Genomic DNA, 19,595 nt, shown 5'->3' with positions numbered 1-19,595 from the left:
GGATTGGAGCTGAACGTATGGGATGGGGATTGGAGCTGAACGTATGGGATGGGGATTGGAGCTGAACGTATGGGATGGGGATTGGAGCTGAACGTATGGGATGGGGATTGGAGCTGAACGTATGGGATGGGGATTGGAGCTGAACGTATGGGATGGAGATTGGAGCTGAACGTATGGGATGGGGATTGGAGCTGAACGTATACTATGGGGATTGGAGCTGAACGTATGGGATGGGGATTGGAGCTGAACGTATGGGATGGGGATTGGAGCTGAATGTGTGGGATGGGATGGTGATTGGAGCTGATTGTATGGGATGGGAGCTGATCATATGGAATGGGATGGGAGCTGATCATATGGGATGGGATGGGAGCTGATCATATGGGACGGGATGGGAGCTGATGTTATGGGATGGGATGGGAGCTGAACGTATGGGATGGGGATTGGAGCTGAATGTGTGGGATGGGGATTGGAGCTGAATGTGTGGGATGGGATGGGGATTGGAGCTGATCGTATGGGATGGGGATGGGAGCTGATGGTATGGGATGGGGATTGGAGCAGATTGTATGGGATTGAATGGGAGCTGAGTGGAGCGGGTTGGCACAGTCAGTTCCAGGTGCTTACAGGAGAGCGACTGGTGCTGCAGTTTAATCCACATTGTTCGATTTGTTCCAGAGCAACACGACCAGACCCGAGAAGAGAATTCTTCACGCAGCTCGTTCTCAAGCAAACAATTAATGCATCTCCATCCTGAAGAAACGACGATTCCTCCTTTCACAAAGTTTGTTGCCTTTCCACTTGCAGAAAACGTCATCAAAAATCACTTGTATTAGCACATCACCGATTGAGAAAAAGAGCGACAGCACTAACCAAGATGGATGACTTAATTGACGTAGCACCACTGACTGTGTGAGACGGCATTCCGTGGTATTCATCAAACTGCTTTCTTATCGCTCGGTTCGAAATGTGACCCATAGGTGTTTGGCCAAAACCACAAACAATGCAAAATGACAATCACAATCTCACACCACTTTTGCTTGGCTAAACAAGTTGACAGGCACCGGCATAATCAGTAGTGTGCACTTGAGCAAGAACTACGAGCACCTTGTTTTTTTCAAAAAAATAACTTCTCAAACACTACTCATCACTCGATGTGAGCGATTTGAGACTTCATCGCTTTTTTTTATTTTCTTGGTATCCAGAGTGTAGGCTCATGAAGAATCTTTTTCTTGATCGTAACACAAGGGCAAGTTTTCATGTAATTTCGCCAATTTACCTCGACTTCTCTCGAATCTCGCCCGGGGCCAAAAATATTTCAATGAAAAGCCCATTCGAGAGAATACCTGAGACACAATACCCATGAATGAAATACACCTTCCAACTTAGAGAGATGAAAGCAAGTCCAAAGATGATTTAAAATGAACAATTACAACATCAACTCGAGGGGGAGCACTCGGGAGAGTGCAAAACCTTAGCCGCCAATACTGCTGGGTCACTCAAGTGAACCTTATATCTTATTCATTAAATATGTCAACAGTGCTGACAGTTATAGTTCTTTTCTCCAACATTTTTTTTTTGGGGGGAGGGGGGTTGGAAATCACTTAAAACATGTAGAAATGCAAAAAAAAGCAATCGAAATTTTGTTGAAAAAAAAAAGTTGCAAAAATTTTTTTTCCTCCAACAATTTTTTTTGAGGGGGGGTTGGAAATCACTTAAAACATGTAGAAATGCAAAAAAAAATTCTTTTTTTTGGGGGGGGGTAACAATTTTTTTTGGGGTGGGGTTGGAAATCACTTAAAACAAGTACAAATGCAAAAAAAAAATTCTTTTTTTGGGGGGTTGGAAATCACTTAAAACATGTAGAAATGCAAAAAAAAATCTTTTTTTGGGGGGGGGTAACAATTTTTTGGGGGTTGGAAATCACTTGAAACGTAGAAATGCAAAGAAAAATAAAATTTTTTCTCAATTTTTTTTTGGGGGGGGGTAACAATTTTGGGGGGGGGGGTTGGAAATCACTTAAAACATGTAGAAATGCAAACAACAAAAAAAAAATTTCTCAACGATTTTTTTTTGGGGGGGGGGGGGGAGACAAAGTCTAAAATTTAATGGCATGATCCTTGGACCATACCTACCCCCCCCCCCACCACCACCAAGTTTCGTCGAAATCCATCGAGTTTTTCCATAATACTGTTCACAAACAAGCAAACAAACAAACACACAAACAAACAAACAAATAAACCAATGTCACCCGCAGGGTGACCCGTATCTTGCCAAAACGTGACCACGTGTGACTTCTTTGAGGTCACACTGAGGTGAACAGAGCTGCTATCCACCAGGAGCGACTCCTTGAGGAATATCTGCCGACAAGAGATTCCGATGAGAATTGTTCTACAGAGTAACCATGAAAAATATGTTTTTGCCTCATAACGTCACCAAATGACGTCATAATGTCTCAAGCTTGACATATCTAGAAAGCACTCATCGAGGTGTTCAATTTGAGGTACTACACGATCTTCTTCTTCTTCTTCCTTCAGCTGCTCCCGTTAGGGGTCGCCACAGCGGATCATCCGTATGATCCACATAGTGATTTGGCACATGTTTTACGCCGGATGCCCTTCCTGACGCAACCCTGGTCGCCTCTTACGACACAGGGATATGGTACACCTATTTTAACCGGGGTATACACCGGCCCAGTATACTGGTACTCATTTCGCCGACCTCGGAAGGATGACAGGCTGAGTCAACCCCCTAGTGTATTAATTCAGTGGCCCAACGGGGCTTGAACTCAGGACCTTTTGGATCCCAAGCCGCTGCCCTAACCACTGCGCCAACACCAGGATTGAGGTACTGCACGATATGGTTCCTAAAACTTGAAAATTTGACCTTGGGGTCAAATATGTTTGACCTCAGGCGCTAACCATGAAGGTCAAGGCCAATCGCCACCAAAAATTAATCAGCTGAGCGCCAGACCATGAACTATATTCCCATGAAGTTTGAAGACGATCCGATTAAAATTACTCAAAAAATAAGGGTTTCGTCGACTCCCCTGATTTGCGACAAAGTGACCTTGACCTTTGACCTTGACCTTCAAAATTTTGTGCACTGAAAGGGACCTCTATAGGCCTCTGATATGCGAAGTTACAAAAATTTCCAATGATAACTGTGCTCTGCAGAATTTTTTATACGTGATTACAGACAAAAATAAATAAATAAATAAATAAAAAAATACAAGCTGACCAACATATCTTGCAAAAACTTCGTTTTGGCAAGATAACAAACAGAAAGGGGTGAAAACAGTAACCTCCATCCATCTTCGAAAATGGTGGAGGTTAACAAGACATAGCAATAATAAAAAGATAACAGAGCAAGTCAAGGGGGTGTAAAAAGATCAAGGGAAGGCACCGAAGGCGAGCATACCACTCTGCACCGTGTTGTCTAAGCAAGCGTGCAGGGAGAATCGAGTGTTGAGCAGACCCTTTCCACACCGATTCACCAGGTTGCGTGCAGACACCGTCCGCAAGTGTCGCAACCTTCGCTGAAATGCACAAAGATGAGCAAGAACTTTACTCAACTTCATTAGAACCATTATGTTGTCACAAACGCACATTAAATTAAAGAAGCATATTTGAGGCGAGCGTTTGGGACGTCCTTGGTGCCGCCTCATAATCTCTCTGCTCGCCCGATGGTGTCTGTACCTTGAACATCTCCCCATCACAATCAAAACGAGAAGGGCACTCGGTAGAGTGCATACCTCCGCCACGAGAACATATTGGGCCCATTACATGCTTGAAATATCATGCTATGCAGTACGACATCGTTTTTGGCCCTATCTCTCAACCGTGAAGAATAACTTAAAAAATTAAATAAATCTCGAATCCAGATCCAGATTCAGATCTTCACCAAAAATCGAATCAATTCTTCCTTGTCACACACCCAACGTGTCCACCAAGTATCATCTGAATCTGTCCATATCTTTGAGAGATATCATGCAATAAATTAGTTTAGCCCGATCTCTCAATGGTGAAGAATCACTTTTAAAATTCTCGTAGTCGGATCCGAATCTTCACCAAAATCGAATCAGTTCATCCTTGTTACACACCGAACCTGTCCACCAAGTTTCATCCGGATCCGTCCACAACTTTTTGAGCCTCGGTTTGAATGTTTGCCAAATTACAAACTGTCATCCCTGTGTTTCACAGGCAGGTTGATTAATGCGTGTGCTGTCCCTCGGATGGACATTAAAACAGGAGACATCTGCTGGCATTGTTGGTCGACCGAGATCCAATGGTGTCCGTTTCGAAGAGGAGGTGAGTTATCTCCAGCACCCTGACTTCCTATGCTGGAGTGGCGACCCGGCCGGGATACTAACCCGAGCCAAAAAACTGCCTTGGCACACCTGACGACCTGCACAGAGCAGGTACGTGATGATGATACGGTCAGTCTCCCTCGCACACATTATGGTCGGTCGGACTCCCACAGCTACAAGCCCCACCACTGCAACTATGGACAGAAACCACCACCACATCCACAGGAAGAAACCACCATAATTACCAACCACAATGGCAGCCACCACCACCACCAATGCAGGTGAAAACGATGACCCACACGGTAATATATAGAAGCAACCACCATCAGCAGCACAGCCGCAGGAGAAAAACACCCCCACCACGTGCACTCAAAACTACCACATTGTAAATTTACGACACACCCACCACTGGGGATTGCAAATGATGCCAATCAATGTCCCCAGTGAACGTGACTTGGTTAAAGGTGAAACTTCACAAAACGAAACATAAACGAAGGTGATGGAGGATGAGGACTTGGGAAGGGGGGAGGGGAGAAAGGAGGACGAGGGAAGGTGGAGGGGAGAAAGGAGGACTTGGGAAGGGGGAGGGGGGAAAGAAGGACTTGGGAAGGGGAAGGGGAGAAAGGAGGACTTGGGGAGGGGAGGGGAGAAAGAGGAGGACTTGGGAAGGGGGAGAAAGAGGAGGACTTGGGAAGGGGGGGGGAGAAAGAGGAGGACTTGGGAAGGGGGAAGGAGGACTTGGGAAGGGGGCGGAGAAAGAGGAGGACTTGGGGAGGGGAGAAAGAGGAGGACTTGGGGAGGGGAGAAAGAGGAGGACTTGGGGAGGGGAGAAAGAGGAGGACTTGGGGAGGGGAGAAAGAGGAGGACTTGGGGAGGGGAGAAAGAGGAGGACTTGGGGAGGGGAGAAAGAAGAGGACTTGGGAAGGGGGGAGAAAGAGGAGGACTTGGGAAGGGGAAGGGGAAAGAGGAGGACTTGGGAAGGGGAAGGGGAAAGAGGAGGACTGGGAAGGAGGACTGGGGAAGGGGTGGAGAAAGGAGGACTTGGGAAGGGGGGGAGAAAGGAGGGCTGGGAAGGAGGACTTGGGAGAAAGAAGGACTGGGAAGGAGGACTTGGGAAGGGGAGGGGAAAAAGGAGGACTTGGGAAGGGGGTGGGAGAAAGGAGAACTTGGGAAGGGGGGGAGAAAGGAGGACTTGGGAAGGGGTGGAGAAAGGAGGACTTGGGAAGGGGTGGAGAAAGGAGGACTTGGGAAGGGGTGGAGAAAGGAGGACTTGGGAAGGGGTGGAGAAAGGAGGACTTGGGAAGGGGTGGAGAAAGGAGGACTTGGGAAGGGGTGGAGAAAGGAGGACTTGGGAAGGGGTGGAGAAAGGAGGACTTGGGAAGGGGTGGAGAAAGGAGGACTTGGGAAGGGGTGGAGAAAGGAGGACTTGGGAAGGGGTGGAGAAAGGAGGACTTGGGAAGGGGTGGAGAAAGGAGCACTTGGGAAGGGGGAGAAAGGAGGGCTGGGAAGGAGGACGTGGGAGAAAGAAGGACTGGGAAGGAGGACTTGGGAGAAAGAACGACTGGGAAGGAGGACTTGGGAGAAAGAAGGACTGGGAAGGAGGACTTGGGAGAAAGAAGGACTGGGAAGGAGGACTTGGGAGAAAGAAGGACTGGGAAGGAGGACTTGGGAGAAAGAAGGACTGGGAAGGAGGACTTGGGAAGGGGAGGGGAAAAAGGAGGACTTGGGAAGGGGGAGAGGAAAAAGGAGGACTTGGGAAGGGGGAGAGGAAAAAGGAGGACTTGGGAAGGGGGAGAGGAAAAAGGAGGACTTGGGAAGGGGGAGAGGAAAAAGGAGGACTTGGGAAGCAGGGGGAGAAAGAGGAGGACTTGGGAAGGGGTGGGAGAAAGGAGAACTTGGGAAAGGGGGAGAAAGAGGAGGACTTGGGAAGGGGGGAGAAAGAGGAGGACTTGGGAAGCGGAAGGGGAAAGAGGAGGACTTGGGAAGGGTAAAGAGGAGGACTTGGGAAGGGGTGGGAAAAAGGAGGACTTGGGAAGGGGGGGAGAAAGGAGGGCGGGGAGGGAGGGGTTGGGAGAAAGAAGGGTTGGGAAGGGGGACTTGGGAGGGGAGAGGGGAAAAAGGAGGTTTTGGAAAGGGGGTGGGCGAAAGGAGGTCTTGGGAAGGGGGTGGGAGAAAGGAGGACTTGGGAAGGGGGTGGGAGAAAGGAGAACTTGGGAAGGGGGTGGGAGAAAGGAGGACTTGGGAAGGGGGGAGTTAAGAGGACTTGGGAAGGGGAGGGGAAAAGGAGGACTTGGGAAGGGGGAGGGGAAAAGGAGGACTTGGGAAGGGGGCGGGAAAAAGAGGAGGACTTGGGAAGGGGGAGAAAGAGGAGGACTTGGGAAGGGGGAGAAACAGGAGGACTTGGGAAGGGGGAGGGGAAAAGGAGGACTTGGGAAGGGGGAGGGAAAGGAGGACTTGGGAAGGGGAGGGGAAAAGGAGGACTTGGGAAGGGGGGAGAAAGACGAGAACTTGGGAAGGGGGAGGGGAAAAGGAGGACTTGGGAAGGGGGAGAAAGAGGAGGACTTGGGGAGGGGAGAAAGAGGAGGACTTGGGAAGGGGGAGAAAGAGGAGGACTTGGGAAGGGGGAGAAAGAGGAGGACTTGGGGAGGGGGAGAAAGAGGAGGACTTGGGAAGGGAGGGAGAAAGAGGAGGACTTGGGAAGGGGTAGGAGAAAGAGGAGGACTTGGGAAGGGGGGGGGGAGAAAGAGGAGGACTTGGGAAGGGGGGGAGAAAGGAGGACTTGGGAAGGGGGGAGAAAGAGGAGGACTTGGGAAGGGGGAGGGAGAAAGGAGGACTTGGGAAGGGGGGAGAAAGAGGAGGACTTGGGAAGGGGGGGGGGAGAAAGAGGAGGACTTGGGAAGGGGTGGGAGAAAGGAGGACTTGGGAAGGTGGTGGAAGAAAGGAGGACTTGGGAAGGTGGTGGAAGAAAGGAGGACTTGGGAAGGTGGTGGGAGAAAGGAGGACTTGGGAAGGGGGTGGGAGAAAGGAGGACTTGGGAAGGGGTGGGAGAAAGGAGGACTTGGGAAGGGGGTGGGAGAAAGGAGGAATTGGGAAGGGGTGGGAGAAAGGAGGAATTGGGAAGGGGTGGGAGAAAGGAGGAATTGGGAAGGGGTGGGAGGAAGGAGGACTTGGGAAGGGGTAGGAGAAAAGAGGGCTGGGAAGGAGGACTTGGGAGAAAGAAGGATTGGGAAGGAGGACTTGGGAAGGGGGAGGGGAAAAGGAGGACTTGGGAAGGGGAGGGGGAAAGGAGGACTTGGGAAGGGGAGGGGAAAAGGAGGACTTGGGAAGGGGGGAGAAAGAGGAAGACTTGGGAAGGGGGGAGAAAGAGTAGGACTTGGGAAGGGGAAAGGGAAAGAGGAGGACTTGGGAAGGGGGAGGGAGAAAGGAGGACTTGGGAAGGGGGAGAAAGAGGAGGACTTGGGAAGGGGGGAGAAAGAGGAAGACTTGGGAAGGGGGGGAGAAAGAGTAGGACTTGGGAAGGGGAAAGGGAAAGAGGAGGACTTGGGAAGGGGGAGAAAGAGGAGGACTTGGGAAGGGGGGGAGAAAGAGGAGGACTTGGGAAGGGGGGAGAAAGAGGAGGACTTGGGAAGGGGGAGAAAGAGGAGGACTTGGGAAGGGGGAGGGAGAAAGGAGGACTTGGGAAGGGGGGAGAAAGAGGAGGACTTGGGAAGGGGGAGAAAGAGTAGGACTTGGGAAGGGGAAAGGGAAAGAGGAGGACTTGGGAAGGGGGAGGGAGAAAGGAGGACTTGGGAAGGGGGAGAAAGAGGAGGACTTGGGGAGGGGAAAAGGAGGACGTGGGAAGGGGGGGGAGAAAGAGGACTTGGGGAGGGGAGAGAGAGGAGGACTTGGGAAGGGGGAGAAAGAGGACTTGGGAAGGGGGGAGAAAGAGGAGGACTTGGGAAGGGGAGGGGAAAAAGAGGAGGACTTGGGAAGGGGAGGGGAAAAAGAGGAGGACTTGGGGAGGGGAGAAAGAGGAGGACTTGGGAAGGGGAGGGGAAAAGGAGGACTTGGGAAGGGGGAGAAAGAGGAGGACTTGGGAAGGGGGTAGGGAGAAAGGAGGACTTGGGAAGGGGGAGAAAGAGGACTTGGGAAGGGGGGAGAAAGAGGAGGACTTGGGAAGGGGGAGAAAGAGGAGGACTTGGGAAGGGGGAGAAAGAGGAGGACTTGGGAAGGGGGAGGGGAAAAGGAGGACTTGGGAAGGGGGGAGAAAGAGGAGGACTTGGGGAGGGGAGAAAGAGGAGGACTTGGGAAGGGGAGAAAGAGGAGGACTTGGGAAGGGGTGGAGAAAGGACTTGGGAAGGGGGGGGGGCAGAAAGGAGGGCTGGGAAGGAGGACTTGGGAGAAAGAAGGACTGGGAAGGAGAACTTGGGAAGGGGGAGGGGAAAAAGGAGGACTTGGGAAGGGGGTGGGAGAAAGAGGAGGACTTGGGAAGGGGGTGGGAGAAAGAGGAGGACTTGGGAAGGGGGTGGGAGAAAGAGGAGGACTTGGGAAGGGGTGGGAGAAAGAGGAGGACTTGGGAAGGGGTGGGAGAAAGAGGAGGACTTGGGAAGGGGTGGGAGAAAGAGGAGGACTTGGGAAGGGGGTGGGAGAAAGAGGAGGACTTGGGAAGGGGGTGGGAGAAAGAGGAGGACTTGGGAAGGGGGTGGGAGAAAGAGGAGGACTTGGGAAGGGGTGGGAGAAAGAGGAGGACTTGGGAAGGGGTGGGAGAAAGAGGAGGACTTGGGAAGGGGGTGGGAGAAAGAGGAGGACTTGGGAAGGGGGTGGGAGAAAGAGGAGGACTTGGGAAGGGGGTGGGAGAAAGAGGAGGACTTGGGAAGGGGGTGGGAGAAAGAGGAGGACTTGGGAAGGGGTGGGAGAAAGAGGAGGACTTGGGAAGGGGTGGGAGAAAGAGGAGGACTTGGGAAGGGGGTGGGAGAAAGAGGAGGACTTGGGAAGGGGGTGGGAGAAAGAGGAGGACTTGGGAAGGGGGAGAAAGAGGAGGACTTGGGAAGGGGGGGAGGACTTGGGAAGGGGGGGGGAGGAGGACGAGCACGTGGGGTTCAAAATTCAACCCGCGATGAAACCCACTGAACATCCGTGAGGCCTCGCGGTGCGTCAACCCGAACGGGAATCTATCCGAGGGCGGAGCGCGACCACGGCCTAGCGTGAAGCGACCGGCCCCGTCGCGGGGAGGAGAGGAGGCTCCATGAAACGCCTTCCGTGACCGCGAACAGACCTGCTGAGACGACAGTTCATAATGTCCGGCTCGGATGGAGCCCACGTCCGAAACGTTCATAATATCAGGCGGATCCGCGCCGAACAAGCCGGGACTGGGCTGGGAACCACCAGGACAGCGATGAGCCCGGCCCGTCGGGCTCCGTCACTGTGGGAAGGGCGAGGCCGAGACCGAGACCGAGGCCGAGGCCGAGGCCGAACCTGGCGAGGAAAGTGCCCTCGTGACGGAACCAAAAACACTCAAAACATCCCTCACAGATCATCCCTCACCCCCTCCCCAGAGCCCTCTCATTCAATCTCTTATTCATTCATGGTTCGTTCGTGGATGGTGGAGAAATGTGAAAAGGGGTTTTCATGGAGGGAAGTAAAACAGACGGTGAAGGCGGTTTGTGCAAACTGGAAGGAATGGAGAACGAGCTTGACAGGAAATTCGATGAGTGACGAATTGACGGGAAAATAAAAGAATGAATGGGAGATCGGACCCTCTCCCCCAACAAAAAGGGCTCGTCCGGGATTTGAACCCGGGACCTCTCGCACCCTAAGCGAGAATCATACCCCTAGACCAACGAGCCACATGAAACAACCTCCTGAAAATATCTCTTTATAATAAATTACCGAAATTTGTTGGCGTTTCACACATGTTTATGATTGTGAAGTAAGTCTGATGATTAAACCGCTAATTGTTCGCAATCGTTCATTTCTGAGAAACAATTTAATTGGATGAAAACGGAATCACGTGGCGAGTGAAAGCACGTACGCGGCAAGGCCGTGACGTCACCGCGCAACGCATCGCTGTGACGTCATCGGGGCAAACCTTTGGCTTGTCCGTCACGAACAGTCCGTGTGGAGTGGAGAGTGAGCACGTGTTTTGAAGGACGCTCAGACATTTTGTTTCGGGTTTCTCCTTCTTGCTTGCTTTGGTTGAGTGTTGGGGCAAGATGGGTCCAGTGGGGGGATGATGGTTGGGGGGTTTCCCCCCCCTTCCCTTTTCTTTAGTTGCAGGTGTTTTGGATGACCTTTGTCATGGGGTGGTGGGTGGGTTTCTTTTTACCTCCACCACCGAAGGTGAAGGAGGTTATGTTTTCACCTCTCTGTCCGTTTGTTTGTCCATCTGTTTGTTACTTGGTGAAAAACAAGCTCAAATGAGCGGAGATCCTCGACCTCTTAATGATGACGTCATAAAAACGAATATGACGTCATTGTGATGTCTCAGGTTTGCGATAAATTATCTGTGCTAATGCCCGGCTTGATTCCCGCAAACAAAATTCAAACAGCTTGCCTAGTTTCGGAGATAATGGTATCGGCGATTTCCATTAGCAGCGATATTATGACGTCAACTTTTTTTTCTCGGAAGAATTTCCAAAATCGGAGATGGTTACTGCCTGCGCGTGGGCTTTCTGCATATACATGGCGAGTTTCACGAAGATCCAATGAAAACTCTGGGTTGTGAAACAAAAAATAGGAATGACGTCATAAAAATTGATATGACGTCATAGTGATGTATCATATGTGCGCTAATTCATCTCTGCCAATGCCCTGTTCGATTCCCGCAAACAGAATTCAAAAAGCTCGCCTCGTTTCGGAGATAATTTTTTAGGCGATTTCCATTAGCGGAGATATTTTGACGTCATAACTTTTTTTTCTGGGGGGGAATTTTAAAAATCGGAGATGGTTAGTGTCTGCGCAGGGTATTTGTACATATATATGCCAAGTTTCAGGAAGTTTCGATGAAAACTGGAGGCTGTGAAACAAAAAAGTCCACAAGAAGAAGATGAAGAACAACAACGTGAGTAAGACTTGGAGATCCTCCACGAGGATCTAATAAAAAAATTTGCCATGTATGTTGGTCGTGCAGTGTTTGTCTGTTTGTCACACGATTTCTGGCTACAGATTTCAAGAAATCATTCTGAAAAATTTTTGTGCATGTAGATGACAACGGCCAAGGACAGCAACGGCCAAGACCAGCAATGGCCAAGGCCAGCAACGGCCAAGGACAGCAACGGCCAAGGACAGCAACGGCCAAGACCAGCAATGGCCAAGGACAGCAACGGCCAAGGCCAGCAATGGCCAAGGACAGCAACGCTCAATTTTGGTGAAGATCCGATCTGAGAATTTTTTTTTATTATTATTTTTCACCATTGAGAGACTGCGCCAAAAACTATATACTGTATAGCACAATATCTCAAAAGCTAATGGATGGATTCACACGAAACCTGGTGGACGTGTTCGGAGAGCCACGAGGATTTATTGTTTCAATTTTGGTCAAGGTCCGAATCCGGATCTGGATACGAGAATTATTTAATTTTTAACTGATTCTTCACCATTGAGAGATTGGGCCAAAAAAACTGTGCAGTATGTGATCTCCAAAAGTTGTGGACGACTTGTGACAAAATGAAGTGGAAGAGTTGATTGGGCGACGAGAACAAGCCGATTCGATTTTGGTTAAGGTCCGGAATTTTATTTAGCGGTGGCAAACAAAATGTATACTATTGAGCCTGGCGCAGGTATGTTCTCTACAGAGCGCCGTTCCGTTTCGCCAAGTTGTCACTCGAGGAGTGATTTTAAAAATACATTTATTTATTTATTCTCCATTTGTCTGTCACATGATTTTTAGCCACAGTTTTCAATTTTTTTGTGTGTGTCAGTGACTGGACAAGGATGGGTGGTAACGCTAAACTTTGGTGAAAATCCAGATCTGGAAACAATAATTATTTTATTTTAAACTGATTCTTCACCTTTTGAGAGATCGGGGTAAAAATGATATCAAGCACGACATCTCAAAAGGTTGTGGACAGATTCGGACGAAACTTGGTAGTCAGGTTGGGTGTGTGGCATGGACGAATTGATTTGATTTTGTTAAAGATCTCGATCATTGGTCCACAACCCGCGGCCCGCGGGCCGCATGCAGCCCACAGAGACCTACACTGCGGCCCGTGAGGACTTTCCAATCAAAACACATTTCCATGAGGCAATTTTAAAGGGGTTTACACAATGCCACTGCCGGCCGGCGCCGTGACCTGAAAAGCCTGACACAATAGCGCTGCCGGCCACTGCCGCTTTCCGGCGGAAGGAATCAAATCAATTTGATTTTACCTTCCGGCATCTTGCGGCAGAATTTAAAATTAATTACATTTAATTAAAAAAAATTGAAATAAAAAATGCATCAAGTTTCTCATTGACTCTGAAAATGTTTCTCAGTATCAAGTTTCTCAATAAAATGCATCAATTTTTTTCTGGCTCCCAATATCCTTGGGAGTAGTGAATGCGGCCCGTGGGATCAAAAGGTTGGGGACCACTGATCTGGATTATGAGAATTATTTAATTGTTTAAGTGATTCTTCACCATTGAGAGATCGGGCCATAAACGAGATATAGCATGTTTCAAAAATGTATTGGGCCAAATCAGTTCGGAGATCTGCAGTCCTGATTTTGTTCCTTTTTTGTGTGCCATCTTTTTTTCCGAATGAGGCGTTGATTCCTCAGTGGCTTTTTATGGGGTTGTAATTGAAGATGTTGACGCAGAGACACCAAATATTTTGTCGCAGCATTTTTTTTTTTTGAAAATTTAGTACAGTGATGATGGTGATGATGAGCGAGGACGTACATTTTCACTCGTGAGATTAAAAAAAAGTATAGCGATCCAGAGTCATGTACACCGAGTCCAATATGGTGAAATGGAAGACCAAGAAGGAACCCGAAGAAGTGAAGAGGAAAGATGGAGTCATCAGGAGGAACCTGGATAGGATTCGGGTTTCAGCCGCACGCGACTCCGCTACCCTCAAACCCATGCAGCCAAGTGAGCCTTGCAGAAAAAATTTCTGCAAGAATTCACTTCTCCTTCGACAGATAGATAAAGAAAGAGCAGAATAGAGAGTAAAATATAAAAGAGAGGAAAAAGCAAGAATTAGAATGAATAAAAGAATAGTTTTGTGGACCGTTGACGCTTCATCCAGGAGGAGATAATAAACACTTCGCTCCATTGTAGTGGAGATAACTACCGGAGCACACCCACATTTGTCGCTTGTCTCTACCCATCATGGTACCCAGACGAAACGACATGGCCACCATCTTGGTTTTCTGGTGGCCCGAAGATGTCAGGCTTGGAGGCCTCTGCTGATTGTCCACTGGCCATTTTTTTTTAATTTTTTTGCGTCACAGGTCATTCTTGTTGAAATATTCTTGATTGTTTGATTACCTTTGTTATTACCCTCGCTATTTGTTATTGTTATTACCCTTTGTTATCCTGTTATTAGAAGGAGAGGGTATTGCATTTCATTTGGGTCCATTTGTTTGTTTGTCCGCACAGAACTTCAGTGTTTTTCTCCACAACTGCCGTCGGATCGAGACGAAATTTTCACCATAGAAGCGACTGCTCAAGTGGAATGTTTTATTGATGATTATGACGTCATAGGTCACGTGGTGTGGCAGCCATGCTGAAAAAAAACGGAAAAACTTTGTACCTCTACCTCTGAAACTGCACCATGAAAAATAATTGAAACTTGGCACATAGTAAGTACTCATGGGGAATGTGTGATTTTTTTTTTTAGTGTCATAGGTGCCTTCGTTGTGACGTCATAATTGCATATGTAGAACGCTACCTCCGATCAGTATGAACGTTTTTGAGGGTTATCTATGGATAAAATTGTCCACAGAAAAAAAATTTGATGACACCATTGGTCCCGTGATTCCGCAGCCATATTGTTTAAAAACGAAAAAAAAAAAAACCTCCAAAAATCATCTTTTCTGAAGTGGCTGAACAGATCGAGGTGAAACTTTACGAGTATGATCGCCTATCCATGAGGAACAAAAGGATCACACATATGACGTCATCGTTCACACGGTCTGGCAGCCATATTGGATTGAGCAAAAAAATCTTTAAAAAATAATTTATCTTGAATCGCTTAATCAATCGCCATGAAATTTCACAATTATGATCTCGTGGTGATGGGGAATAAATGTTTCCAATTTCAACCTGATCAGACACACGGTCTGGCAACCAGAATTATTTAATAATTTTTACTGGGTTCTTTTTTATTTTGAATGAGGCTCACTTGGTCGTGTCTGGATGGGTTTGAGGGTCGAGGAGTAGCAGCTGAAATATGAATCATATTCAGGTTCCTCCTGATCGACTCCATCTTTGGTTTTTGCTTGTTCGGGTTCCTTCTGATGACTCCAATGCAGGACTTGTACCTATTTCGTTTTCCATTTGATTTGAGTTGAATTTAATTAATTTTAATCCCATTCTAAATTCAATTGAATATTAATAAACGTCATCGATATGGGTCAGATGTCCGATCAAAGCAGGATGTCTTGGTATCCGGTCACCACTGCCAGCAGTTATAAAGTGGCAGTTCTAGTAATGTCTCTTATTAATAATTATATAACACAAAACGACTCTTTTTCTTGTCATCGATTTTATTGTTGTCCTCACCAAAGGGTATCGCATTTGTGTGCGTTTGTCTGTCTGTCTGTCAGTCAGTCTGTCTGTCTGTTTGTCCACACATAATGTGCTGATGTCAGCCACAAATCCCACCTGGTGCTAGCCAGTGTTGCACATTATTTTTTTTTGTTGTTGTTTTTTGCAACCAGTACTTCGATGAAGTGTTATGAACCATGCATGGTCCGGAAGAGTTCAGAAATTGACTCAACGACTATTTATTTGAACTTGGCTGGTCTTTGCCTCTTCCCTTTTGAAGATCTGTGTGCTGTCACCTCCTGGCCAACAGTCATGACTGCAGTGTATCCCTTGGGCCCACTGTCTTCTGTTTCATTGCGGACCACATTGGAGCTCGCTGCTGCATCAACTGTGTTCCTGCAGGGAGGTATCCCACCAGCCAATGTACTGTGCTATCCAGTTCTGCAGATGGGATTTCCCCCAGAATCTCTTCATGTCTGTCGCTGTCTTCTGCAGTGACGACCACATTCGGTGCCTCCTCAGCACGGCTGGCAGCAAGCTCTTGGGATTCGTATTCTGGTTCTATTCAGGAGTATTTTCCAGGTCCATGGTACCTCCACATGCACAACCTTGGGCTTGTCTTTGGGCCCAAATCTGATGCAGAATATTACATTGGACAGGTGACCCATTACCATGGAGGGCCCTTCCCAGTCACATATCAGCTTGGGCAACTGGCCTTTCTTCCTCTGGGGGTTGTACAGCCACACCTTGTCAGCCCTCTTGGAGGTGGCCTGAATGGCCTTCAGGTCTTAACGAGGCTTCATCACTTCCCCAGAGAGCTTCACATTTTCCCAGACCTGATGATTTACCTCTCACAGCCTGTCAAAGAGTTCCCTGAGATAGGTTGAGGCATCTCCGGGTAGTCCCTCATCAGGTGGTCTTCCCATCAGTTCATGGTCGGTCATCAGCTTTGCCAGTGTGTACAAGGGGGACTCGTGCTCAGCAGAATGGTAGAACATCAGTAAGACTGGCAGTTTCTGATCCCATCCCGTCTGTACCTCAATGCAGTACTTTGCCAGCTTCTGTCCTAAAGTCCAATTAAACTTCTCCATCACACCATCTGACTATGGCCGGAGAGGCGCGGTTCTCATCTTCTGGATCCCGAGCAAGCGGAAACTGTCCTTGAAAACATGGGTCCAAAGGTTCTTCCTTGGTCTGAGTGCAGCTTGTTGGGCATCCCGAACCAGCTGAAAAACAGATCCAGCAACACTTTGGAAACTGTGACTCCTTCCTGATTAGGAATGGCATAGGTCTTTGGCCACTTCGTGAAGTAATCCTTGGCAATGCAGATTTAATGGTTCCACCCAGTGGTGAGCGGCAGTGGTCCAACTATGTCGACTGCAACCCTCTCCGTGGGCACACCCACTGGATAGAGCTGCAGTGGAGCTCTTCCGGATTGCTTGAGTCCTTTCTTCGCACAGTAGGTATTACAGGATCGACACCACTCTTCTACGTCATGCGGCATACCGACCCAATGGAATCATTGCTAGAGATGACGGAATCTTTTTAACACCCAGGTGTCCGCTCGCAATGTTGTTATCAACTCCATTAGTATGTCAGGCCTCACCCTCCTGGATAGCACCATCTTCCAGTACTTTGTGAAGTCATCCTTAGACTTCCACTGGAGTAATCTGTCCTGCAGCCGTAAAGTGTAAAATTGTGCACAGTAGTTCATGGAGATGGGACTTCTGGCTGAGACCTTCTCCAAGGCTGGTCGCACTGGGCTCTCCAGGTTACGGATGATGGGCTGCAGGTCCTTGTTCTCCAGCTGCAACTGCCCAATGAATGTCTGGGTTGCTCAAGTGTGTGCTGTACCCCACGGTGGCCTAGCGACTCTTCCTGGGAGATTTCTCCTTCTTGCGGCAGTGCTTGCATCCTGCATGGCCAATGACTGAGGCTGTTTGTATTACCATGGGCTCTTCCTGGCCTACACTGCACCTGAAAAGGGGACAGACCCATCTTACCTATCCAGTGGGTGAGCTGTCCTTCAATATCTTTCACTGCTGCAGTTTGTGATTGTGATGTGGATGTGTATAGTTTGTGATTGTGATGTGGATGTGTGTAGTTTGTGATTGTGATGTGGATGTGTGTAGTTTGTGATTGTGATGTGGATGTGTGTAGTTTGTGATTGTGGTGTGGATGTGTGTAGTTTGTGATGTAGATGTGTGCAGTTTGTGATGTGGATGTGTGTAGTTTGTGATTGTGGTGTGGATGTGATGTGGATGTGTGTAGTTTGTGATGTGGATGTGGATGTGGATGTGTGTAGTTTGTGATGTGGATGTGTGTAGTTTGTGATTGTGGTGTGGATGTGATGTGGATGTGTGTAGTTTGTGATGTGGATGTGGATGTGTGTAGTTTGTGATGTGGATGTGGATGTGTGTAGTTTGTGATGTGGATGTGTGTAGTTTGTGATGTGAATGTGTGTAGCTTGTGATTGTAATGTGGATGTGTGTAGATTGTGATTGTGATGTGGATGTGTGTAGTTTGTGATGTGAATGTGTGTAGCTTGTGATTGTAATGTGGATGTGTGTAGATTGTGATTGTGATGTGGATGTGTGTCGTTTGTAAATGTGGTGTGGATGTGTATATTTGTGCAGTGTGTGATTGTGGATGTATGTAGTTTCTGATTGTGGTGTGGATGTGTCGTTTGTAATTGTGGTGTGATGTGTGTAGTTTGTGATTGTGGTGTGGATGTATGTAGTTTGTGATTGTGGTGTGGATGTGTGGAGTTTGTGATTGTGATGTGGATGTGTGCAGTTTGTGATTGTGATGTGGATGTGTGTAGTTTGTGATGTGGATGTGCGTAGTTTGTAATTGTGAAGTGGATGTGTGTAGTTTGTGATTGTGGTTTGGATGTGTGTAGTTCGTGATTGTGGCTTGGATGTGTGTAGTTTGTGATTGTGGTGTGGATATGTGTCGTTTGTAATTGTGGTGTGGATGTGTAGTTTGTAATTGTGATGTGGATGTGTGTAGTTTGTAATTGTGGTGTGGATGTGTGTAATTTGTGATTGTGGTGTGGATATGTGTCGACTGTAATTGTGGTGTGATGTGTGTAGTTTGTGATGTGGATGTGTGTAGTTTGTGATTGTGGTGTGGATGTATGTAGTTTGTGATGTGGATGTGTGCAGTTTGTGATTGTGATGTGGATGTGTGTAGTTTGTGATGTGGATGTGTGTAGTTTGTAATTGTGGTGTGATGTGTGTAGTTTGTGATGTGGATGTGTGTAGTTTGTGATTGTGGTGTGGATGTATGTAGTTTGTGATGTGGATGTGTGTAGTTTGTGATGTGGATGTGCGTAGTTTGTAATTGTGATGTGGATGTGTGTAGTTTGTGATTGTGGCTTGGATGTGTGTAGTTTGTGATTGTGGTGTGGATATGTGTCGTTTGTAATTGTGGTGTGATGTGTGTAGTTTGTGATGTGGATGTATGTAGTTTGTGATTGTGGTGTGGATGTGTGTAATTTGTGATTGTGGTGTGGATATGTGTCGTTTGTAATTGTGGTGTGATGTGTGTAGTTTGTGATGTGGATGTATGTATTTTGTGATTGTGGTGTGGATATGTGTCGTTTGTAATTGTGGTGTGATGTGTGTAGTTTGTGATTGTGATGTGGATGTGTGGAGTTTGTGATTGTGGTGTGGATGTGTGGAGTTTGTGATTGTGGTGTGATGTGTATAGTTTGTGATTGTGGTGTGATGTGTATAGTTTGTGATTGTGGTGTGGATGTGTGGAGTTTGTGATTGTGGTGTGATGTGTGTAGTTTGTGATTGTGATGTGGATGTGGAAAGTTTGTGATTGTGATGTGGATGTGTGTAGTTTTTGATTGTGGTGTGGATGTGTGTAGTTTGTGATGTGGATGTGCGTAGTTTGTGATTGTGGTTTGGATGTATGTAGTTTGTGATTGTGTTTTGGATGTATGTAGTTTGTGATTGTGGTTTGGATGTGTGTAGTTCCTGATTGTGGTTTGGATGTGTGTAGTTTGTGATTGTGGTGTGGATATGTGTCGTCTGTAATTGTGGTGTGATGTGTGCAGTTTGTGATGTGGACGTATGTAGTGTGTGATTGTGGTGTGGATGTGTGTAATTTGTGATTGTGGTGTGGATATGTGTCGTTTGTAATTGTGGTGTGATGTGTGTAGCTTGTGATGTGCCTGTATCTAGTTTGCGATTGTGCTCTCGATATATGTAGTTTGTGATTATGGTGTGGATGTGTGGAGTTTGTAATTGTGGTGTGATGTGTGTAGTTTGTGATTGTGATGTGGATGTATGTAGTTTGTGATTATGGTGTGGATGTGTGGAGTTTGTGATTGTGGTGTGATGTGTATAGTTTGTGATTGTGGTGTGGATGTGTATAGTTTGTGATTGTGGTGTGGATGTGTATAGTTTGTGATTGTGGTGTGATGTGTATAGTTTGTGATTGTGGTGTGATGTGTATAGTTTGTGATTGTGGTGTGGATGTGTGGAGTTTGTGATTGTGGTGTGATGTGTGTAGTTTGTGATTGTGATGTGGATGTGGAAAGTTTGTGATTGTGATGTGGATGTGTGTAGTTTGTGATTGTGGTGTGGATGTGTGTAGTTTGTGATGTGGA

General features: G+C 47.6%; 1 protein-coding gene and 1 non-coding gene across 2 annotated transcripts in view; both read right to left on the bottom strand.

Annotated features, from left to right (window-relative positions):
* Positions 1-9,820, bottom strand: part of UVRAG (UV radiation resistance associated) — an 86,985-nt gene extending 77,165 nt beyond the window's left edge. The window contains exons 1-2 of the mRNA XM_085862606.1: positions 9,558-9,820; positions 3,415-3,532 (exon numbers count right to left, since the gene is read on the bottom strand). Coding sequence (XP_085718732.1) covers positions 3,415-3,532; positions 9,558-9,617 — 178 coding nt within the window. The 5' untranslated portion in view covers positions 9,618-9,820. The remainder of the gene's footprint in view (positions 1-3,414; positions 3,533-9,557) is intronic.
* Positions 9,821-10,056: 236 nt separating this feature from the next.
* On the bottom strand, positions 10,057-10,128 carry TRNAP-AGG (transfer RNA proline (anticodon AGG)). The gene has a single exon. It is a non-coding gene; the product is annotated as a tRNA-Pro (tRNA).
* Between the last annotated feature and the right edge of the window lie 9,467 nt (positions 10,129-19,595).

Source organism: Eptatretus burgeri, chromosome 17 (genome assembly GCF_056783735.1).
Source record: "Eptatretus burgeri isolate ZD-2024b chromosome 17, Ebu_testis_v1, whole genome shotgun sequence".
Taxonomy (NCBI): Eukaryota; Metazoa; Chordata; class Myxini; order Myxiniformes; family Myxinidae; genus Eptatretus; species Eptatretus burgeri.
This window is presented reverse-complemented; position numbering and strand designations above follow the sequence as displayed.